We start from the raw sequence: 26,223 nt of genomic DNA on the forward strand, positions 1-26,223 counted from the left end.
TCTTCCACCTTAAGTTATACTAACCTTATCTTTAATTTATGTGTATTGATTCTAAACTTGACTTTAAATGTTAGGTAAGTTGGGTTTTTCATTGAATATAGGGTATTTATATGTTGTTAAGCTGTTATTTGTAACTGTATTGTGATTGTTAATGGTCAAGTTGTGGTCCTTCCGCGGATGAACTTATGATAAAAAAAATATTATGTGCAATTCTGATCATCCGACAGCCGGTGGTCCTGGTAATGATAGATTAAAACATCCCAACGTGAAAAATGGTAGAGCAGACTATTGAGCCAACTATGACCATTGATCTGACCTTTGAACTTCAATATCCACTTACAGCTTCGTTAAATCAGACATTCCTTATGTGTGTGTTTGAGAGAATGCCAAACTAGTGCTGAAATATGCATGTGTGCAATGTATGCTATGCTATTGTGTGTCTGTCAACACGTGCCGTACTAGGTTCTATGCATATGGCAACAAAGTATAAGAGTGTAACTTAGATCATAAAGAGAGCACCCTGAAGAATTCATTATAGTAGCTCTTACTGATGTCTTTTACTGATGTATAAAAGTAGCTAACAAAAAGATAGGAAAGTTAGCATTTTGGCATTTCCCTCAATTGATTCGAGAAAACATGAATAAGATATTGCAATGGCAGTACTTGCATTTTGGGTCACTAGGAAATTTGGTTATTTACATGAATATGACAGCCTAGACATATTCGGTTGACTACCAGACTGATCCAGACAGTTTACTGAATCTAACAAGGAAGTTGGTCTAGTCACAATTGTAATTTTTGATATTTGGTTAAATGGATTGAATACTTATCCAGATTCCTCGCTTTAAATCATAATGTAAAGATGTTTTATACTGGACAGCTACTAATATCAAAATGCAGTTGTGTGCGCGACTTTTTGATAGGCTATGGCAGTCGATTAGCTATTAGCTGTTTCTCAAGCATCTATCCTGAATGACAGCAGCTTAAGTGTTCTGTTTCTTCACCTAATAATATGCATGGCTTCCTTGTAGGGAAATTATATGCCAAAATATGAGAAGGAAGAAAAACTTTATAATTTCTCTGAATGCTGAAGGTGAGATCACTGGCTTTTGTGCTTGACGATATAGATAATCATGCACAGCAGCATAGACCATCAAATTAGGAGGCTAAGAATCAGTGCGTATTATATTGAAGATAGAACAAACAACTGAAACAAACCAAAATGCTTTTAAGACTTGAGAAATGACCCTTACGTTAAGATTCTTAAGAATGACCACCAAGATGACTGTTACAGTTAGTCCTGTTAATTGCAAAACAACAAGAAGCTTGCAGACTACAAGCAAAACAGTTCAAGAATGAATGAAATTTTATCAGTAGAAACTACAATTATAGAGTAACATATCAAGATCAGAAAAAAGCATAAAGATCATAATCTACAAACACCAATCACATAAAAGGAGAAAACGTAAACTTAAAAACAGTAATCGACAGTCAAATGGTACCATGATTTCTTTCCATTTTCAGTTGTCGAAATGATTATTGTAACAAGTGTGAAACACAGATTTCATAGACATATAGTCAGTAGGAGTTTCTACTGAATGACTTAATATATATATGATGTACTGTATATACATTTTATTAGAAATCTTTAGGATATGCTATATACTTAATTAGTCATTCACTTTCCTGAACTATTAAAACTCCATAGTTTCTAATGAGACTGAATCCTATTGGATAACAAGCACGAATATATTAGCAAATCAGGAACAAAGGAAGGCAGAATGTCGTAATTACCAAATTACTTCCATTCTATCACTGATCAGCTTCCTCTTGAGGAATGTTTTTTATTCTGTTGGTTTCTTCCCAGACTTCCAGCTCGAAGGTATCATCTTTTCCATCTTGGTCAACAGCTGATTCTGAATACTCAAAAGACTCGAATTCATCCCTTCCTCTTGCAAATGACAATTCTGGCTGTTGTTTTATATCCTCTGCTGTATAGATTCCATTCTTGTGATTCGCTGTCTCAGCCTCTTCACCAATATCATAATTCAACATTTCCATCTTCATTTCTGCTTTCTCCGTTTCTCCATCATCCCACTTCTCGTCCTTATTTTTCTCATAGCTCCTTTCTTTCTCTTCATCCTTATCACTTTGAAAACTGGCAACTACAGTTTCAACTCGAATAAGGATTTTTCTGGTCAGCTTTGATTGCTTATTAGGCATGTACTTTGGCTTATTCTCCGAAACATCAAAAGAGATTAGACCAGTCTTTCTACTCTTAACATTGACAAGGAGGAGCTTAAGCTCATATACTATCCAGATACCGAAAACAATCAGCAGACATGTTTGGACTACATGTTGTACCCTGAAGCCTCTAGTCTTCGGGTTCCTAATTGGTGACCTTTTAAACATCAGGTAAGTTCACAGGATAAGACTGTCAGACTCGGTATCTCTTTCCACTTTTTTTTTGTAAACACAAGCTCAGATACACAATGCCAATATACTGTGACCCAAATCACCCAATCCTGTAATGCAAGAGGCATCATTCGCTAATTCTTAATAGTATACACAAAATTTTCATTGTACAAATAAATATAAAAAAACCTCCAACATCAAAACTTATGCAAATTTTAATTTGTTCATGTTGTTCTCAAGTAAAGAAGAGTGAAAGAGAATGCAAGAAAAAACACTTGTTATGTTTGGTTTTCACACTTTAACATAGTTGTTCTTTGGACAAAATTCAAGTAAATTAAACAAAACAAATCATATCCCTTCCTCCTCTCCTCTCCTCTCCTATCCTCTCTATCTCTTTTCTCTCTAAGTTCAAAATATTTTTTTTCCTCCAAATCAACCAAACACAATCTTTATGTTCTGTGATCTTAAAACCGCGCTTGAGTCAGAGGAAAATATATAGAATTCAGTCCTCAAATAACTTCTATGTTTGCATTTTTGGTACCAAATAGGCCTTAAAGACATCATGACATGAACAAAGATTTAGGAGGAAGGCAATTAATTTTGGATAAGATTAGTGTTACATTGAGTAATTTTATATCACATTAACTCACATAGCATTATATTGACCATATTATTAACTAAGGATACAATATACAAACTACAAGGAGGTCCACATTACATATTTACATCTACACGTTAAACCCGAAGGTACTTCATGTGACGAGGTATGATAGAGTATAAAAGCAATTTGGCCACTTCAAAATTTGAAGCAGCATGAGACTAAATCTAAAAACTAAATACTCGTAATTGAAAAACTTAAAGAAGAACAAAATGTAGAAGAGAAGAAAAAGAGAAGTTACCGAAGAAGAATCAAATAGGAAACATGACTATTTGGAGGCTGAAACACTTCAAATTTTGGTTCTGCTAGGATTAGAAAAACGCGCGAGAAAGAAGAAAGAAGAAAGAAGACAGGATAACGAATTGAGAGAGATTCACGTGAGTTACCTGACTTACTAGTTACTAGTAGTTGGACCTCTGCCATCAACTCATCAAGTGTGACTGTGTGCAGACGTTAGAAACGGATCCGATTATGAATTTGAGTTGGGCATATAGTCTCCTCTCGGCTTGTATAACAACATGGCCGAGAGATTGTTATATACATCCGGATGCACCGTACACGATATTTTGTTTTCATTTTGATGATTATTTTTCATTTAATCATTAAATAAAAAGCAAAAACTAACTTTGGATTAGTTGGGTGTACGAAGCACCCTGTAAAACAAATTCCATACATGGCCTCGCAAGAACAGGCCCATAAGGCACTACACACAACCCAGCATAGCCTGAGCCCAGGCCCATTGACACTGCACTCTTTATATTCAGGTTCAACCTGTGATATTATTTTATATTTTTTTGAGGGCTTCAACCTGTGATATTTGAAAAATGATTTTTTTTTTTTTTTTTTTTTGAATAGCAAAAAAAAAACAAAAAAGATAAGTTTTGCTGACATCTTAATCGCCACATTATGATGGAGTACATATTAACATAGGATGGAGTCCAGATTTATTATCTAGCAGTGCTATAACAAATACTTCCTCCGTTCTGTTAATATTGCAACAATGGACTTTTTTCACTATTCATCACTCTTGTTTGACTATATAATTATGATTTATACGTTAAACAAAATATAGTCATGTGGGATTTTGTTGGATTCGTCTCATAAAATACTTTCACAATATTAAGTTTTTATAATTTTTACTCTTACACAATTATAGATATTTAGCATATAAAATGTGCATTGGGATATGTAATTTCTTCCTTGTTGCAATATTAATAGAACGGAGGAAGTATTAGAGATCACGTGGTGACGTGCAACACGGATTACCATGATAAGTTTTGCTGATATCTTAATCACCACATTATATGCAGGTCTAACTGTCTAAAGCCTTAGCTGATTAACTGAACTGAATATTTTATGAGAGGAAGATATTAGGAACGAAATTGAACTGAAAATAATCTGAAGAGAACAGGTCTAACTCCTGTAAATCTCTCCATTATATTTCCAGACCATGTTTATATTGAATAATTATAATAAATAAGTTATTAAGAGTTAGGCCCTGTTCTCTTCACCTTAAAAAAATTAAGTATAAATAATTTCAGTTCAGTAAAAATAAATTCAGTTCGGTAAAAATAATTTCAGTTCAGTAAAAATAAGTTCAGTTCAGTTCAGTAAAATTCAGTTTTATTAAAGAAGAATTATAATAGAAAATCAGTAAAAAAAAATAATTTCAGTTCAGCAAAAATAATTTCAGTTCAGTAAAAATAATTTAAGTTCAACAAATATAATTTTGTTTCATTAAAATTAATTTCAGTTCAGCAAAATAAGGTGAAGAGAACGGGGGCTTATATGGAGTATTATTAAGCACAACTAACATAATCATTGATGAATGTGTAAATTATTCTAAATTTTCCAATTTTTATTTTCATCGGTGTTGTTTATTAGTCCGTATTCCACCGTTTATATGGTTTGACTCTGACAATATTTACGTAAGTCGCATTTTTTCTATTCAGAGTACAAGATTATAAAAAAATTATTTCGTGATTGTAAGAAATTAAATCACTACAAGTACATTACTTTAAAGGAAATTTTAGATTTTAACACCCCGGAAAAACTTTGACACCAGACAAATTTTCGAAAAAAAGGGTATTACCACCACTTAACAGATTCCTAAACGGAATCAGTTAAGTGGGCCCATATAGCCACGTGTCGCTTTATTATTAGCCAACAAAGAAAAAAAATTTAAAAATAAAAAACCTAAAACTCCCCCAGCCACCACCGCCCCACCACAACCTATCACTGCCCTCCCCGAACCCACCATTGTCGGCGCATCCCCTCCCCTAACCCACCGGAACTCTCCCCCCCCCCCCCTCCCTTTCCCACAACATTTTTGGCCCCAAAAACCACCAAATCCAAAACCCTCGTTCCCCAAAACGGTCACGAATCCGGCCTTAAAAGGCCAAAATTGGCTGGTTAAGGCCACCAAGCCCCAAAATCGGCCGATTTTAGCCATTTGTGGTCCGATTTGTGGCCGTATTGGGGAAGGAGGGTTTGGGTTTCGGTGGTTTTTGGGGGCGACACGGTTGCGGGAAAAGGGAAGGGGAGGTTTAGGTGTGTTGGGGGTGCGGGTGCGTTGGCGATGGTGGGTTCAGGGAGGGCAGTGGTGGGTTGGGGGGAGGGCGGTGGTGGTGGCTGGGGTAGCTTTAGGTTTTTTATTTTTTTAAAAAAAATAATTTTTTTTAAGCAAATAAAATGGTGACACGTGTCACTGTGGACCACACTTAACGAAATTTTTGGACGGAAACCGTTAAGTCGTGGTAATACTCATTTTTTGGAAATTTGTCTGGTGTTAAAATAATTTTTTTTTATTGGGGTTGTTAAAAACCATTTTTGGGTTTTTGTGTGGTGTTAAAATCTAAAATTTCCTACTTTCAATTAATTTTGTGACTTATACTCCCTCCATTTTTAAATAATTGCTTCATTTCTCCATACGCCAAGTTTTAGGAGAAATTGGAGAAAATAATAAAATATGGAGGTAGTGGGGTAGGTGGAAAAAAAAAATTTTAAAAAAAAAAAAAACCAAAAGTAGTGGAGAGAATTGAAGGGGAGAGAATATGGAATTAATATTGTTAGGTTCACTTTGTGAGAGAAATTAATTAAATATTGTAAAAGCTTTCCAAATAAGAAAATAGAGCAAGTATTTAAAAAAAGATGGAGTATTTAAGAACAAACACATATTCATGGACATTGCATCCTTTTAGGGCCTACTCATTTCACTTTACTTTCAGTTCAGTTCAGTTCAGCTCAAATCAGTTCAGTTCAGCTCAAATTAGCTCTTACTTTCCTTCTCTTATAAAATATTCATTTCAGCTCAGTTCAGCTCCAATCAGTTTAGTTCAATTCAGCCCAGTTCAGTAAATGTGAACAGGCCCTTAGATTTAAGGAAAAATTAGAAATAATAATCCCAACTTTCATCAATTTTGCGACAATAATCCCAACTTTGGATTATTCTGGAATTATCCGAACTCTTGGTCTTCATTTTTTTCAATCCCAAAAACCGGTGACCGGTTAAATGATATTTTTTAAAAGTGACACGTGTCACATTTGAATTGGCTAAAACAATTTTTAAAAAAATAAAAATAAATAATAAAACAACCAAACTCCAAAATCCCAGTCACCAGCAAACCCCTACAACCACCAACCAAAATTAACAACCACCAGCCCTAATGACGGCGCTAGTTCCCTTCCCCCTGCGCCGGTGTCCCACTCTTCGGTCTCGAAAATCATTGCTTATAATCACCTTTCTCACTCATGAAAACCCCCAAAAACACCTCTCCTACTCCCACTCGCTGCTTAAAACCACCTCTCCCACCATCGAAAACCTGCCGCTTAGGGGTTTCGGAGTGGTGGGAGGATCGATATGGAGTTTTGGGCAGTGGGGAGGGGTGTTGTTGGTGGATTTGGGGTTTCGGGGTGGTGGAGGTTACTTCACGCAGCTGGCCGGCGACAAAGCGGTGGCAGGCTGGGCAGCGATGTGGTGGTCAGGGTGGGCCGGTAGGGGAAGGGGAGGCTTATTGGTGATTGATGATTTTTGGGGTTTTTTTATTTTTATTTTTTTATTTTTAAATTTGGACAATTAGGGCTTAACACGTGTCAAATGACCTGATATAATAAGTCATTGACTTATGTTGATCAGTTTCTGATTGAAAAAAATAAAGACCACCCAAAGTTCGGATTATTTTAGAATAATCCAAAGTTAGGATTATTGTAGCAAAATTGATGAAAGTTGGAATTATTATTTCTAATTTTTTCTAGTTTTAATAATAATTTCTACAATTCTAATTATTAAAAATATTGAGGATTAGAGTATGCATTTGCAAACGTTGGCAACTGAAATGAAATAGAGAAAGCATCATTTTACAAAAATTGTTTAATTCTTATCTTATCCTAAAAATTAACGTACGTAAGTAGAAAATAAATTTACCAAATTTACAGCATTAAAAATTTTAAATATACTCCGTAGCAGTAGCCTAGAGGATTATACTACAACACGTTTGCAGTTTAGTAGTTTACACATAGTTCGAGGAAATGGTTTGTAAACTCGATCTGTTATTGTAGTTCACAGATTTTGTAAGCTTTCATTCAATTTTCACAACTTGTATACGACACCACCACCACCTGCTCCCTTTTCTGACATCCATCCTACCAAACCAACTAATCTTCACATACAAACACAACCATAACTTAACATTTTTAAAAATTATTAAACTAAAACCAATTTGTAAAAATGTTTTTAATTTTACTGTTTAGGAAATAAAAAAGGATAGCTAGCTTATCAATGAAATAATAATAATTCAAATATTTTTTTAAAAAGGAAAAATATATAAGAAGTTAGGCCAGTTTTCTCTAAAAAAACATATTGTATCTAAAATTCAAACACAATTATCCTTAATCCTTTGGGGTGATACATTGATAAAAGGTTGTCAAAATTTAATTAAAGTTTCAAAAACATTCCTTTTTAATAGGGAATTAATAAATAGAGTATGGAGGACAGCAATAAACTACAGTACTAAAACAAAGTACGGAGTAATAACTACAATATTACAAAATTGTCAAACTATCTTATTTGACTAAGGAAGAAAAGGTTAAAAGACCAAATTTATTAAAAACAAAGCTTGAAAATAATCATCTTTTCTGATAAAATACAACAATGTCGGGTTGTCAAACTTTAATTACAATGCACAAATATTCTATAAGTAGTAATTATAATAGGCTAGAAATACTTTGTCAAACTATATTATAAATATTTTTATTTGGAAGAAAATGGACCATGCTTACTACAAAAGCTCACACTTAATAAATCTTTTAGATGAAATACAATTGTAACAAGTTGTCAAAACCTTAATTACATTGCAGAAACATTCTATAAATAGGTAATAAAAATGAAGGACAGCAATAAGATTACTAAATGAGGAAAAATAATGTATTTACAAAAAGATTCAAATTTATGAATAATATTAATTAAGGGTTAAAAATAGTATTTCCACACTTGCATTTCCATTTCATAGGTTTATAGTTAGACAATCCATCTCCTCTTGAATATGCAATTGTTGGAGTTGAATGCATAAAATGGCTTCTTGGAAAACCTTTTTGAGGTACTATTGGAACTTGAATTGCTTCACAATGTCCGCAATTGTTGCATCTTCCTTGGCATTTTGGTGGGCTTGATCCTATCAATGCTCTTCCTATCAATCTTTCTTTTTCCTCCTGGAAATTAATTCATGTTAATTACACCATTAATTTTGTACTATTTTGAGTTAAATGTGGGAAAGTTTTGAACTTTATTTACCTTTAGTGCCACATTTTGTTGGGGAATCGACAAGCCTGTTACAAATGCAAGAAAGGTTGATATGTTAAAGTGAAAAATGTGGACAATAAGATTCAATTGAAAGAAGGGGTCGGTCCGAAGTCAGTTGTCACATTGATATTGTAATTAAATATGTGACAACGAAACTCGGGCCGAGGTATGTAGTTTAATTAGCTTACCTTGAGCAAGGAATGAATGTTGTTGTAGTTGAGTGAATGTTGAAGCTAAGAAGAAGAGCAAAGAGAAGAGTAGAAGTGTGTTTGTGATGAGAAATACATGATTTTGAGGAAAACCCATTTAAGATAATGAATGAAAGACCAATAAAATAAAAAAAAAAAGTGTTTTGAGTTAATGATAATGAGAAGTGGGGTGAAATTGAGAAATGAGTGATTGAATGGCAGGGGATTGAGGGAGTAAACTGAAGGGTATTTGGATGAAACGTGGGAAGGCAAAAAGAGAAGAGCAGAAAGCATCTATTGAAAACCAAAGCCTTAAATGGGAAAAATACTTTGATTAATAAACTTTTTGACAAAACCTCGTTCAATGAGCCTTCAACTAAAGACTTCTGCCACCAAAAGTTGTCTTGCCACACAAGATTTTATGAGAAATTTGAGAGCATCGTTATCATGGTTGAAATTTTGAGAAAGAGAGATTATAGTAATATGGCCAACCATTTGAATTTTTGGGTTATTTTATTTCATATTGCATGTACTTTATACTCTCACCATGTCTAACTAAATTTTTTTTGTTTCGACTTTTTTTAAAATGTCTTAATTTTCTTTTCGGGTTATTTTAGAAACATTGCTCTTACTTTTAGTCTTTCACTTTCATTTATTGTAATTTTTAGCAACTTATTAAAAAACTATGAGGGTTGAGATATGATCAGGGTCTTTCTCCTTATCTATAAAAAAATTAAAAAAGAAAAAATTTAGCAACTTATTATGCTTAACACCATAGACAGAAAATCGACACTCTCAATTTTCAACAATTTCTAAAGTTTACTCCTACAAGGTGAAAATGCTTTAAGAAATCTTGAAATAAAGAAAAAAAAAACTTTCTCCTCCAAAAAGTTATACTATTAAATGAATTTTTTTAGTCAGTGGCGATTCCAGGAATTGCTCGTTATGGGTTCGGACTCTCCAAATAAATACATAAATATCAAATATCATAATTCAAAAAAAAAATAAATTATTTTTGCTAATTCAGGTGTGCACAATACATGTCAATTATAACAACAACAAAATCAAAACAAATTTAAATAAATTACAGTTAAACTCGACGAAATTTTCTCAACCATAATCCTTCATCGTTTAAAATTGCTCCGTATTCATAGTAAAAAATAACATTGCATTGACAATGTCTTGCTCCTTTCTTTGCAAAGCAAAGTTTGGCTTAATTTCAGCTTAATTTCAGTTTAGTTTAGTTTAATTTAGTTCGGTTTCTAATTTCTTTCTCTCATAAAAAATTCAGTTTAACTAAATTCAGTTCAATTCAGCTCAGTTCAGTAGAAGAAACACTATTAATGAGTGGCCAAAATCAATTCCAATATCATTTCCCCCTAATTACCACCACTAATCCCACTCTTTAAATTTAAACACCTTAAACATTCCTCTTCTCAAATGTTGCACTTACAAGTGGTTAACAAGCACAAATGACAGTATGGCACCGTCACAATCCCCTATTGATTACACCAAGTAGGCAGCTACGAGTATAAGCCTACAATCTTCTGCAAATTTAGTTAACACAATTTTGGAGAGAGTTGATTCTGATTTCTCCCCTTTCTACACGCCATCGTGAGGTTGATTTTGTGATTGAGTGAATGGATTAAGAATGATATTTTTACCTCACTATTCACGCTATCTTAAGATTTTACTGTGTTTTTCCCATCTTTCTTTCTTTTACATTTGTTAGATCCTAGAATTTCGAATTAGACAACAAAATACTGCCAACTGTAAGAATCTCTCTCTGAATCTTTCCTTTTCTTTTTTTATTGACGTGACACCATTAATTCTTGTCATATCTCCACACAATCACCGTGATTTTTAATTTTTAGATTTTGTTGTATTTATTTGAAACAGTATCTCTGCACTATACCGTGTACAAAATAAAATATTTCTCCTCTCTATAAAATAAATAAAAATAATATATCACTCCTTCCTTTAATTAAAAAAAAAAAAAAAAGCTCTATACTACAGCCTCCGTATTTATTAAATTCTCCATGCACGAAGTTTTAGAAAAATAATAAAATATGATGAAAGTGAGGTTAATTGAAAAATATAAAAAATTTAAAAAGCAAAATTGATTACAACCGTAGAGGAGACAAAATATAAAAATAAGATATGACAGGACCACTAATGGACAGAAAAGTAGTAAAATATTGTTACGACCGCAAAAGAAAAATGGAGCAAGTATAATAAAATGAAAAGGGAGTAGCTTATATGCACGTGATGCGTGCGTGATTAATGTATAATAGCGTAAAATTATTTATGTAATTTAGACTTAAATACAGAGTTATAGAATGCAGAGTATAAGGGAAAAAACTTAATAAAGTTAAATAGAAAATAAATTGAAGTTACTCCTTAAATGTAAGGAAGTCACTCCAATTTTTCAAAATGAGAAACAATATTTGTTTCCCAAGAGATAAATAGTAAATTTATAGGTTTGCCGATGTAGACCATATTGTTTTGAATTTTTGAACAGAGCAAAGCAGAGCAGAATAGAGCAAAGTAGGGCTTAGTAGGCACAGAATGTGTAGCAAAGCTAAAATAATTATAGTTATTTATTATTATTATTATTATTATTATTATTATTATTATTATTATTATTATTTTTTATTATTATTATTATTGTTGTTGTTATTATTATTGTTATTGTTATTGTTATTGTTATTATTATTGTTATTATTGTTATTATTGTTTGTTATTATTATTGTATTGTTGTTATTATTATTGTTATTGTTATTGTTATTGTTGTTATTATTATTATTGTTATTGTTGTTGTTGTTGTTATTATTGTTGTTGTTGTTGTTGTTGTTGTTGTTGTTGTTGTTGTTGTTGTTGTTGTTGTTATTGTTATTGTTACTGTTATTGTTATTGTTATTATTATTTTTGTTATTACTATTACTACTACTACTACTACTATTATTATTAGGTAATTTTGACTTTTACCACCTACCAATAATCACTTATTGGCTTTTACCACCTTCAGAAAAATTTATTTACCACCACATTCAAAAATTAAAATTGGCTTTTATCTCCAACCAACCCCAACTAACGGATTCCGTCCATAAATCCATTAGTGGGGCCTACCATGTACACGTATCACCATATTATTAGGTAAATATTTTTAAGAAAATAGAAAATAATAAAAAAAAAAAAGAAAAAAAAAGCAACCCAGCCACCAACCGGGTCCTAGCCACCGCCGGACCAGCTCCTAGCCTCACCACCGGTATTAGCTCCCCGCCCATCGTTGTTACCAGGGGCCCAAGCCAGCACAACCCATGTGTACCTCAGCCCCATCCCTAGCCCTAGCTCCGACACCCCCCTTCCTTACCGTCCTGCCGATTTCCGAGCCCCACTAGATTTCGACACCAAAATGGATTCTGACTCCCCTTAGCTTCCACCAATTTTCGACCCCAAAACCCTAGCCACCATATTCCGACCACCCATACAATCCCCTCCTACTGAATTTCGACCACTCCTAAAATCCTAACTACCACAAAATTTCGACCCCCTTCCTAGCCACCACCTAATTCCGACCACCTCCTTAGCCCACACTAAATTCCGACACCTCCCTAGCCCCACAAAAAATTTCGACCTACCAAGGTGACTTGATTCCGTTCCCGACTACTTGACATGGAAGATCAGGGGAGGTGAAGAAGAAACGCCAAAAAGGTGGGTCCTACAAACAGATTCATGGGCGGAATCCGTTAGTTGGTGGTGAAATCTAATTTTTGGAAAATTTGTTGGAAGTAAAATAAAACTTTATTTTATGGAGGTGGTAAAAGTTAATAAGTGGTTATTTGGAGGTGGTAAAAGTCAAAAATTCATTACTATTATTATTGTTGTAGTTGTTGTTGTTGTTGTTGTTATTGTTGTTGTTGTTGTTGTTGTTATTATTATTATTATTATATCTCAAAAACAAAAGTCATACAACCTACAATAAATTAGTGGGAAGCCGAGATACAATCTGGGCCACCACTCCTCTAGCTATAGCAAAGCCAACCCTAGTGAAGATATGAGCTGCAACACGAGCCTCAATGTTTTGCGTCGTCGAGAACCTTGAACCCGCTTCAGCAATGCAACCGTCTTCTTCTCTAATTCCCCAAGTGAAGAAAAGGAGAAGGGAATGAAACTGTATCCATCGCCCGACAACAAGTTCATACTTAACCTGCTTCCAATGAGCCGCATCAACCACAACTCCTCTAGGAACAAAGTCAGATAGCCTTGTTTGTGTCAAAGGAGAAGACCCTGTGAAGTCGACACATACATCACGACCACGATCCCATGAATAAAATAACACATCGGCTGGTCTGAGGGCCCCGTCATTCCCTCCAGACAATCTTATGTCAACCTCCTTTCTTGCTGCAATCCTAAATCTATAGCAAATATCAACAAGGGTATCCCGAACAACATTATGCCGATGTTAAATACCCACTATACCAGCACACGACACCGCATGGTCGCCGAAAATATCCCCAGTAAAAACCCGAGAACAAGCAGAGCGAAGCGTTGAAACAGAGAACAATGGAACACCCATCCGGTAGCACAGCACACATCGGTATGTCATGGCGTTCATTATCTGACCCAACCTAGAAATAGGGACTGCTTGAATCCAAGCAGAGGTGTGAACTCCTTGCTGCGATTTCCACAATGCCGATTGTCGAGGAGCCAAAGAGAACGCGGATTCTGGTGAAGCGGTAACCTTTGTGAAATATATATCTGCCAATTTCTTCATGAGTTTAAGGCAGGGACCTCACTAGGATTACTCAAAATTTCAGACTCAACCATTCCAATCTACAGAAGCAACGCATCCGCGAAGGCTCGACCAAGGCCAACAACGCCAGCATGCCGTAGAAGCTTTGTTTGCAACCCAGCAGACTGTAACCGAGAGGCAAGAAAGACATAATGACGAACATCACCTGCGGAATAAACTCCAAGTCCGCCAAACGCAAATAGTAAGGTGGCAAGCCGCCATTGCCAATCGCCAAACGCATGCCCCGAAGCAGTAACGATATGCTCCAAGAGCCTTGTCAAAAGTGCGGTGAGCCACCTCAAAAGTACTAGGAGGAAAAGTACCAATTATTATTATTATTATTATTATTATTATTATTATTATTATTATTATTATTATTATTATTAATCAGTATCCAAATATTTTATTAATGATGCATATAGAGATTGATTGACGTATTCATGACAATGATTTTCATTTTGCATACTTTTAAATATTGATTAGCATTGTTATTTTGATCACTAATTTTGTTTTTAATTAATGCCAAAAATTATGTTTGATTGATATAGTAACTTTATAATAGTGTTCTAATATTAAATTTTCCAAAATTTAAATTAAAACTTTAATTGTTGACAATTTGATGTCATTGACCCCCCCCCCTATCTATTGGTTTATAAAAAAATATTTCTAGTTAGGATTTTTTGAAAATAACACCACAAATTTTACAAAAAATAACCCACAAAATCTCAAAATTTTATTATAACACCACAAAAAAATCAAAAAAAATTTGATTTCACCACCACCTAACGGATTCTCGGATGGAATCTGTTAGTGGGGCTCACTATAGACATGTGTCACTCGACGATTTGTTTAAAAAATTAAATAAATAAAAAATTAAAAAAACCCCTAAATTCTAACCCAACCCAGCCCCACCACCAGAACCACCTGCCTAGCCGCCGGAACATCCTGACCCCACCAAAACCGCCGGCTCCACCACCTTCCCCCTTCTCGAAAACCACCCCAGCCCCTAACCACCTCATGCATCGGCACCAACCCACCAATAGAAAGTAGCCGCTGCAACCACCGAAAACTCGATCCTACCCATTTCTCCCTCCCCGAGAACCACCCTAGCCACCACCTCCACACGTAAAATGACCGGAATCGACAAATCTTAAACCCAAATTTGTCGATTCAAGGACGGAGAGAGTGCATAAGTTAATTGGGGTCACAGTGCGGTGTGTAAGGTAGGTTCGACGGCTGCTTTCCGTTGGTGCGGTGCGTGAGGCGGTTGTGGAGGCTGCTAGAGTGGTTTTCGGGGAGGGGAGAAGATGGTGGAGCTGGCATTTTGGTGGGGTCAGAAGGTTCCGACGATTTTAGTGGGTCAGGAGGTTCCAGTGAGTGTGTTTGGGTTGTCGGCCGCTGGGGCAAGTGGTTCTGGTGGTGGGCTAGGTTGGGTTAGGGTTTGTGTTGTTTTTCTTTTTAATTTTTTGTTTTTAATTTTTTAAAACAAATTTTTTATTGACACGTGTTCACTGTGGGTCCCTTTAACGGATTCCATCCAAAAAATTGTTAGATGGTGGTGGAATCAAACTTTTTGATTTTTTGTGGTGTTTTAGTTAAAGTCTTAGAAAATGTGGTGTTATAATCAAATTTTTCTAAAATTTGTGGTGTTATTTTCAAAAACAATCCTTCAAGTTATTGAATAAATGATTGTTAAAAAATGCCCTAATCCAATATAGTGTTAAATGATAATTGACCAATGATATTTTTGTAATTGTAGGGGGACATCACAACCTCCTTCTTGGCTTATATAATATATAATAGAAGAAAAAGACCCTTCATTAGTTTTCAATTAATCATTGGATATTCTGATAGTTATCTTACTTACCAACTAAATATTAAATCCCATTGATATTGCATTATACAAAAAATTAAAGAAAAATCAAGTTATAAACTGCATTAATTTAAGCCACAAAATTTCAAAGTATATTCAATTTACAAATTCTTATATGTGGCTGGCCTTAGTGATCATGGGTTTACTTCGTTAGCATTATATGGGTTACTTGGTTAGTTTACAAGAGTTACTTCGTCAGATGAGTAAGGCTAGTTGATGATGATATTATGATTGAGCAAACTTCTAGCTAATAAAACTCTCTAGTGTTTTAATGTTTGCAGGATGAGAAGACTTAGGGAGTTTGAGTAAGGTCTGGAACAAAGAGAGTCAAGAGAAACTAAGGATGTCAAGTAAGATTTGAAGATTTGTTCTAGAAGAAGGTTCTTAGAACAAAGCTGGATGGAACAGAAGCATGACATCAAGCTGACAAGTGAAGCTTGGACTGTGAAGAAGAGTACAAGCTGAGTGAAGCTTGGTTTGCAAAGAAGACAACAAGCTAAGTGAAGCTTGGTCTGCGAAGATGATAGCAAGTTTCAAATGAACTTGGTTTGCAAGTTCCATCAAGATGTTGAAGAAGAAATTAATTAAAGACATCAGGTTACTACGACCTGGATTGTGGTTCCTAGTAGGAACGCGATCTCAAGCTCTAGTGCACAATTTAGAGAGCTCAAATTACCAATCCGATGAAGATAAACTAGAAGACTTTGATGATTTTGAACAAAAAATAAGTTGGTTATTTAAGATTGATCTAAACATATAATTGTCTGTTATGCATTAGACTTATTAGAAATCAGATAAAGTTTGGCAAACAAATTAATTTGGATAGTTAGTAAAGAAAATCTCTAGTTAATGAAAAAAATTTACTTTGGTATTATTTTATAAAATTAGTTTTATTTGATTATATATTTTTCATATTTTTGTTTTGTCAAAGGTTTTCTAGAAGCAAAATCAATTTTACCACATCTATGTTTTGATGTGATAATTATGAAAACTCTGTTTTAATCATAAGCTTATCATTTCCTTACAAAACCTACTTTGTCTAGTGATCCTCTTTATAAACAAAAAGGAAGGTTTTCAAAGCAAAGTGTAAGTTTACGTGTGAAATCCCTATCGAGCAATTAAGTGTAAGTTTGTCTGGTAAAACTTTATCAATTTGATTTTGGGTTTCATGTGTAGCTTTCCAATTATATATTAGAAGTGAGTCTTTGTGTTGTAATTGGTTTTTTGGGGTGTGGGAATTCGAGATAATTTGTTTGTAATTTGAGATTACACAGTGAGGGAGCTTCATTCTAGTGAGAAATCAGATGAGTAGTGTTCTGGGAGTGCAGAGTGAAACTTAATTTGTTGACTTAGGCTAGGTAGCTAGGATTGGGTCCTATCGAGTAGTAAGTTCAAAACTTGTGAGAAAGGTTTTTGTATTTCATGGGCGGAACTAACGAACAACCGCTCTATCCAAAAGGAGCCCAAGGGATGATGGGGGAGGCCCCCTTGGCTTAATTTTAGTTTTGCAAGTCATTACTAATTGTCATTTGTAGCTTGGTTTTTGGTCTTTTCAAAGAGAAGCTTGCAAATATTATTGATTGGATGAGCGAATCCTGCTTGTAGTTTTTTGTTTTTTGTTTTTTTTTTGGCCTTCTTACGGTAGTTTGCTTATTTAACTACTCAAATCATTCCATGTGTATTAATCACCATAAGTTTTAAGTTATTGGGCTTTAAGATATAGAGATGAATTTTCATTTTTCTTTGTATTAAGCTTTGAAATTTAAGAGATTAGTTATTGGCCGGAGTTTAAGATTTATAAATGAATTTTCATTTTTCTTATAAGTATTAAGCTTTGGAATTTCTGTATGCAGTGTAATATATAAGAAATAGATTTTTTAAAAAAAAATTCAAAATTATCCTCTTGCTATATCCAAAATATAAAGTTTTATACACCGTACGGCCAGCCACAATATAATTTTTAAATTCTTCTTCTCTCTCTTCTCTATCTCCTCTTTTTATCTCCTCTTTTAATTTCTTCTTCTCCTATTAGCTAGCCCACCCATATCACCTCCTTCCCCAAGCTATCTCCTCTTTCTCTCTCCTCCTTTCCCCAAAAAAGGACAGTATACTTGCAAAACAAACTACCTGCAATTACAAAGGAAGAACGCCTGTCCTCCACCAACCCGTCGTCGTACTCCGTGAGCTCCTCGTACTCTGTCGTCGAAAAAACAACTAAAAGGTTTTAAGGCCAAATTCGGCCATAAAAACTCTATTTCTAGAGTTTTCATGGTCGAATTTGGCCTTTTTAGCCATAGTTGAAGTGACATTCGATGCCATTGTTAATTTTAAAGGTATTTGTTCGATTTAATTTTTTTTTTAACGATTTGGTTGTGGGTTCGGTTGGATCTATGTTTGTTTGTGGGTTTGGTGTATAGTGGTGGTGGCATGGCGTATTGGGGGTGGGGCTAGTGGCGTTTTAAGGGTGGTGGTGGGTCAAGGGTTACTAGGTCGGGGGTTACTTAACAGGGTCGTCCCAATAAATATGAAGGCCCTGTGCAATTTAGAAAAATATAGGCCCTTTAATTTATTTATATTCTATATTAAAGATACACAATATACAAAATTAGACCCATGTCGTGTAATTACCTTGGTAATCTTAAATAATTACAATTAGTTGTTTGATAAAGAGTATTGGAAAAAAGGCAAGAACACAAAATTTTTTTAGTTAATTAAATGTATTGATGACTTTTTATTATTAAAAAAAAAAAAAATAAATAAAAATAATTATTTGAATCATCATAGGATTTGACCAAGAAACATATACGTAGTAGGATTTGACCAAAATTCTTTGCAATCTAATATATATATATATATATATATATATATATATATATATATATATATATAAAGGGGATTTTTTTCCCGAGTTATTAGAGAGCCACGTAGGATCCAATTTTCTTAGTGCGCCATGTAGAATTATAAATCTTAGTAGTAGCCAATTAAATAAGAGATTATTAATTTCTTTTAGAATAAATAATTCAAATGCCACGTAAGCAAAATTGGCGAATGAGATTTTAAGTTTAAATTAATTAAATATTAAATATTATCTTTTAATATTAGGAATTTTATCTAAATATGTAACAAATTTTAGCTCATAAATAAAAATAAAAATAAAAAAATCAAACAAACCGTGCATCGCACGAGCTTCATCTAGTTTAATATATTTGCAACAAAATAGTCAAATTCAAGAGTTTGGGGACCCATTAGATTTTGGACCCTGAGCAACAGCTCACCGTGCACACCATAAGGGTCGGCCATGTTACTTAAAGGGTTACTAGATGGGTAGGTTGGGGATTACTTAAGGGGTTACTAGATGGGTTACTTAAGTGGGGTTACTTGAAGAGGTTACTAGGGGTTACTTGGGGGGTTACTAGGTCGGGGGTTACTTAAGGGGTTACTAGATGGGTTACTTAAGTGGGGTTACTTGAAGAAGTTACTAGGGGTTACTTGGGGGGTTACTTAGGAGGTTATTTAAGTGGGGTTACTGGAGGGGTTAGTTAAGGAGTTACTAGAGGGGTGACGTGGCACCTTGCTGGCACTGTGCGGCTAGCCGCACAAAAAACGCGCTGTATCCAAAATAATTTGGGCTTGTGAGAAAATTAATATGTATCAAAAGCTTAGCCTCTCTAAGATAATTTTTTGGTTCCGCCAGTATAATAGTTTATAACTAGAAGTGTTCCCTATATAGTGAAAAGGTTGAATTGTGAAATTCCGTAGAGGGTCAAGGTTTTAATTCCAGTTGGGCCTTGAAAGGTTTTTTCGTGAATCTCGTTGCGTGTTTTAAAGTTCCTTTAACCTTTCTAGAACTCACTACAATTCATTCACCCCCCTCTTATAGTAGTTTGTCTAGACTAACATAGTATTTTATCATGTCAATTATGCGAATTTATATTTATTTATAGTTATTATTGTGGCATTGGAAAGAAATTATTCATTTTCAAAATTGACGTATGCACCGCTTATATATAAGACTAGTAAATACTCAAAGAAGTGCATGAGCTTCCCTAGATAAATTTTGTATGTTTTCCAACTTTTATTGGCTTTTTAAATTGTTCATATACTTTATTTATTTATTTTTTTGAAGGGAATTGTTCATATACTTAATTGTTCATAAATATGAATTATGTACATTTTGGCAGAGACCAAAATATAATTCACAATAATGAGACCCCAAATTGGTACTGTTGCTATCTCTAATTCTCTATATACACTTTGAATCCACACCTTTTTTTTTCCAAAGTTTTTGGATTAGGCTAATTATAATTTCTACAAGGACTACAGGACAAAATTGTCAATCATGTGTTTTATAACATCAGCTCCAGATGAATGCATCCAATAATGTTGCACCTGCAAAATATGATTACATGTTTACGTGAGAAACAATGATTAAACAAAACCATTTTTAAAATTTTCGAAAAAAATCTTCTAGGTACTCCATACACTATTTAAAAGAAAGACAATATAAAGCTTGCCTGAATTGAATTATGAGCAACGAACCGATGTTTACCACCACCAAATTTAACATCAACTCTTTCCCAGCTAACGGCGGTTAGTCCCTTGATCATTTCTTCCATCATTTCTGCAAAGTCACCGAAAAGAATGTATATTAAGTAATGAAGCAGGAATCTGCTTGAGTGCAAGTATTAATAAAATGATTGACTTGGTAACAAATGCTGAATATATTTGAACATAAAGCAACAAACCTCGAGTTCTTAATCTTTTCCACCCATTCAATATGGACTCCATAGTAGAGGCTCGTTGATTGTAAGAAACTACACCTGTCTCCACATTTGCTATGTGCCGATACTTGTCATTTCTCAGGATATGTCGCCTCTGCAAGAAATAAAGGCTTGGTTAGAATGTAATAATTCAGAAACAATGACTAATAATTATTTGATGTATAAGACTTTCATGGATTGAAATTTTCAGTGTTAAAATCTTACCTTCGGGAGCTCATTTTCAAGCCGGATTGAAGATGTGCACCATCCAACAAGCTCTTTAGATATAGTTAAGGCCTTCAAAGGAATCAGTAGTTGTCTCACGACTATGATAATCACTGATGCTTAGACATTGATCCATTATGTCTAAAGTTTACATGCTTTTAAAGTACTTTTGAAAATAGTCCAAAGTCTTGTCAATATATATATATATATACACACACACACACACACACAATAATACAAACGCACTTTATTGGATCAAAGGAACAACTCAAAATTTCCTATAAAATGGAGGGAGTACAACTTAAAAGAAGAATATCACATAAAAGATACTGTCAAAGCGCATATTTGCATAGGCAACACGGCGATTGAAAGATTTTAATGCAGAGCTGAGAGAACATTAAATTTATCAGTAAAAGTAACCAAGTCAATAACAGATGATAAAATTTACTATAGGTCTGAGAACAGAACGAAGAAAAAGAATAGGAAGCTTTACATGAATGGAAGACCCTCACAATCATTTGCCATCCTAAGAAGAAGAGGGGGTTTTTCCTTATCTTTGTCGGTCAAAAACAGATGCCTTCCTGTTCTTCCAAGAAACCATGATGTTTGGCGTGCTATTAATTCTAATGTGCGGAAGCCAAAAAACATTGGAACCTGGAAATGGTGGTAAAACAGGTCATCCAAGAAGAACAATTCAAGGCATAATAATTTTAAGAATGAAATGATAATTATAAGCTTAAAAAGTTACTTAAAACTACAGGAATTCTTTTGGCAGCAACCAAAGATCTAAAGCTCAACAATTACAATAAATGTGACATTAAAATTACTCAAGACATATAGATATATAATACATACTTGGCCATTACAATGAATATCTAAATGCCAAGCAGGACTGTTTTTAAGTAAAATTTCAAAACGCATAGCTAAGTTACACAAGAAATGGAGAGGGTAGAGACTAGAGATGTGAATCCTGATAGCAAAAATTGAGGCAAAAGGAAAAAATAAATTCAGACCGATTACCTGATTGTGTCCCCTTGAACCAAGATGAGGCGTTGCAAATGTTATAAAATTTACAGGCTCCAGACCAGCAATCTTACCAATATAATCTTGTTGTTGCAATACTTTTTCACTCCCATTGCTTCCAGTTACTCCATTTACTTTTAATAGTCTATTCAAATAGTTATCCCCATAAAGCAGGGCAATTGCATATCTTGCAATCATACCACCTAAAGAATGACCTATGAATGAAATTTTGCGTAGATGTGGATAGCGCTGTATGACTGATATCACCTGAAATCAGCAGTGTCAAGAGGTCTTATTTCAGCACAAAACTGAAGTCCAACTTTTTGAGTAAAGAGCTTTAAGTTAGTCCACAATATGTTTATCGTGTAATGGCAGTTTGATGCGTATGCAAAATCAGGATAGTCATTATTGATTGCATATGCAAGGTAAAACAATTTTACCTCTCAACCAAGAAAGGGATCATTATGTAAGAATAGGTTAAAAACACAAATGATCGACTCATTTGAAAAGCATCACCAACCTCATCTGCTAGTCGTTCACCCATCACATCAATTCCATCAAATGTTAAGGTTGAAGTATTTCTTTCACTGCCTGTACATTAATTGCATATTTGCAAACAATAACGAGGACTAATCCATTAAAATTGAGAACTTCAAAGTTTAATTTAACTTATTAAAACTATATAAGAGCTTATTGTATTGGGACGACCTAAATAGAAGTAAGGGAATACAGGATATAATAGCATAAGATAAACTGTAAAATGGTGAGACAGATTGCAAATGCATCAAACTAACTCCTAATAGAAGTTCGACATTCATTTCTTACAGTGAACTATAACTTCTTCGGGGTAAGCCCTCAGAAACTGCTTTGCAGCATATCTCCAATCCTCTGCACTGCATGGATCACATACAGGTATTTGAGTTAAGATCAAATTAAAAACCACATAAGATTAGAGATTCAATAAGTTCCACACTGTTAAAAGAATCTCAAAAAGAGTGTACAATAGAAAGTAAAACATTAAAGGATACAGCATAAGTATAAGGCGGTATAACAATTTCATGATCACCAATCTCCCTCAATCATCACATACCTCAAATGCGCGAGAATGTCTAATTTTAGTTGTAAGCAATGTAAGTGATCGATGACACTTGTAACAGCATGCACAAAATTATGGAGTGATACTATAGAATTTAGATTTACTAGCTAGTAACACTCATACTTCACTCCATTATGACTGCATTGTTTAAATCTGGGAAAAAATAAAATAATTTTTTTTTGTGATTTGTCTATAAAACAAACATCCATGAGAGGGAAACATCTAACTAGTTCTCGATGATCAGCTTAGCATTAGATGAAAATTGAAGTATTGAAGTAATTGAACTAATAAACAACTCACCCAAATTCTATTTTTAGTAATATCAACTAATCTAAGTACTTGTTTACCTTTTTTATGCTGTTAAGGGTACCTCACCTATATAATTCTAAAACCTACTAAACTTTGACTAATCCAAATTCAAGCCGAAATGCATTGGCATACAAACGGAAGAAATCTCACTCAACAAATGTTCCCGCTCAATTCCGAAACCTCTTGTTAAAATTCATTACCTACTAATCCAAACATGTGTTTGTACAAGTTGTACTCCATCGCTCTAAAAAATTACTACTCCCTCCGTCCTTTTTTGATAGTCCCTTATAGGCATTTTTCACGGGAATTAATAAACACAAATAAGAATAGTTAAAGTACATTGAAAAAGTAAAATGACATTGGGTATGCAAAAAAGTATAGAGAGAAAGTAATAAAAGTACATGGGAAAGCAAAATTTTCATGGGAAAGTTAAATTTGCACAACTATTGTTGCAAATTAGAGGAAATTTTAGTAAAAATTTAATATTAATGGTTGTTGGAAAAAACAAATGGGTGAACATTTTGGGACTGAAATTTATATCAAAAGGAGACGGAGGTAGTAAAAAAAAACACTCCCCTCTAAAAAAAAAAAAAATTAAATAAAAATCTTATTCGGGGCCTGATTACATACCCTACTAAATCTAACAATAGATTGCATTCGACATCAAATCACTACCATCCGCCATAACATATACCACTATCAACTCTAAAAATATCAGCAAACTACTGTTACATCTAAGTTAAAGATGTCGGTAGTAACTTAAAATATAATCCATCAAATGATCAAATACATCTTAACATCCCAAAATAGTACACGTGATTATTAATTCCTAATCATAACAATAGTATCACATCTCAATCGAAAGTCATTAATAACATGAATTGAATACTTAACAAACAAAATACTGTGATTATGAAATGGACCAACTAACCTGCCAATAATACCATTAACCATAACGATTAAATGAGTCGGAAGACGACGATCACGATCAAAATCATCAACAGTTGACAGTATATCAATACTTCCATCATTCAGATTCTTCCTATCAACAGTTTTAGATTCATCATCCAATCTCAAACACCCAAATCTAGGCAAAGACATTGATTTCCTCTGTTTCTTCATGTTCATTCCCCTGTTTTTCACAACACTGGAATCTTCCCTTAGTTTCATTGTATATTCAACATCAATAATTTATATTTAACCAATGATTTAAAGGGTGGGAGTAAATGTAAGAAGAAAAGATATTGACTTTTAAAGGAGCAGGGCAGAAACAGAGAATGTGGAAAGTGGACCCACATTAGGATAATAGTAGATTAATTAATAAAATATTATAGACTAAGTCCAGAAATAGAGGAAGAGGAAAGTTGCTTGTGATTTGACGAATGAATAGAAAATGTAAGAAGAAGGAAAACAAAGCAGTGGAAAATAGAAAATGGTGTATTTTCGACTGTCGGGATTCTAGAAAAGCAGAGTCGTGAGTCATGACACGCAACTTTTTTTTGGCGGTTTTTGTCAAAGCTGTTAGAGTTGGACCGTTAGCCGGTGGCCGTGCTTCCCATTTCGTTACTAATATTTTTAATTTTTTTATAATGGCAGCAAAATATTTCAGAAAGCTCATAAATGAAATTAACTAGTATAGTTTTGTGCTCTAGTGACAGTTCTAGTTGTTCATAGAATTTAGGTGATTAATAATTTGTCTTGAATTTTTTTAACTCGTAGTTAATTTGATTGAATGTTAAATCTTGGGAAAACTTTGTCAACAATAAATAAATCTTTGAGTGGTTACCTCAAAATAAGTTAACTTTTCGATTAACATAAAATAAGTCTGTTTATAAGATGATTTCTCAAAATTTATTAGTCAAAATTTCTTAAAATAAGTTGTTAAGGGCTTGCTTGACATCATTTTTAGTTTTCATTTTTCTACTTTTTGAAAACTAAAAACCAAAAATTAAAAAACAAGAAAAAAGTGTTTCCACTTTTCTATTATCAGTTTTCAAAATTATCATGATTTTAATAAGTTTAAATAAATTCTGATTAGTTATGTGACATATATCACATACTTTTTTTTTTTAAAAAAAAAGCCAAAAAACGGAAAACCACAACAATGTCAAACGAACCCTAAAGTAAAATATATAACACGTGTCATTATGAGGTTGATCTTTTTTTAAAAAAAAAATTATTCAAGATTTATTTTTTGATTAATTATAATAAAAAAAACTTTTATTTCAATTAACAATCAAATATTACGAAGTATATCAAATAAACTAAAAAAATCCTAGCCAGCCCCACCCCCACCCACTCAGCTCCCCTCCCCCTGCGGTCGGCAACCACCTACCTCCTACGACATCGATGACCCTACCCCGTCCCTTTCCCCCACCCACAACACCCCACCCCTCCCCTTTCCCTATTCATGCTTCCCTTATCCCCGACACCCTTTCCCCCTATCGGAAACGCCCTTTGTAATACCCCAATAATTCTCCCTTTTTCAGATCACTTAGTTTAATTAAAATAGTGGAGAACCATTGGCATGTTACCGCCACGTGTTAAAACATTAAGGCTTTATCAAAGTATCGCAACGGAACACCAAACATAAGTCTTTAAAAATAACATAGTTTAGAAAACGAATAAGTCAAAGCTTACAAATTGGAACCATTTAAGGCCCTTATTAAAAACCAAACCAATAATCAAAATTTAAAACATAAAGGAAATAGAAAAGCATAAATAAGTTCAACACAAGAATCAAATACTCTCAATCACACCAATCCCTTGACAATACGTTTGTCAAATCCCGAACTTCACATCATCAAGCTAACCTGTGCGATATTACTCCCCAATAATACAAGTGTAATAATTGGATCATCACAAGGTCATTGAAAGGCGAAGGTCCTGACCAAAACAAAACACACACAAAAGCACGCAATCAGCAAAGCTGAGTACATACAAGCTGCAACGCACAAAACCTAGCATGTTCAACTAATTAAAGTAAATAAACATACAATACGAATTCATTAATCAAGACTCCACACTTAAACAATTCAATTGACTCAACATACATTCTGACCAATTCCAAACACTTGACACTTT

The 26,223-nt window shown here is 33.9% G+C and overlaps 1 protein-coding gene across 1 annotated transcript; it reads right to left on the reverse strand.

Annotated features, from left to right (window-relative positions):
• Positions 1 to 1,812: 1,812 nt before the first annotated feature.
• Positions 1,813 to 24,608, reverse strand: LOC145613941 (uncharacterized). Its single transcript, XM_081668974.1, has 11 exons — positions 24,071 to 24,608; positions 22,560 to 22,627; positions 22,255 to 22,325; positions 21,732 to 22,001; positions 21,205 to 21,365; positions 21,042 to 21,097; positions 20,712 to 20,764; positions 20,472 to 20,601; positions 20,241 to 20,347; positions 20,048 to 20,115; positions 1,813 to 2,401 (listed from the first exon to the last, which is right to left on the reverse strand). Exons 1-11 carry the CDS (start codon positions 24,307 to 24,309, stop codon positions 1,813 to 1,815), a joined length of 1,812 nt encoding a protein of 603 aa, XP_081525100.1. The 5' UTR covers positions 24,310 to 24,608.
• Between the last annotated feature and the right edge of the window lie 1,615 nt (positions 24,609 to 26,223).

Source organism: Chenopodium album, chromosome 25 (assembly GCF_948465745.1).
Source record: "Chenopodium album chromosome 25, dcCheAlbu1.1, whole genome shotgun sequence".
In the NCBI taxonomy this organism is placed as follows: domain Eukaryota; kingdom Viridiplantae; phylum Streptophyta; class Magnoliopsida; order Caryophyllales; family Amaranthaceae; genus Chenopodium; species Chenopodium album.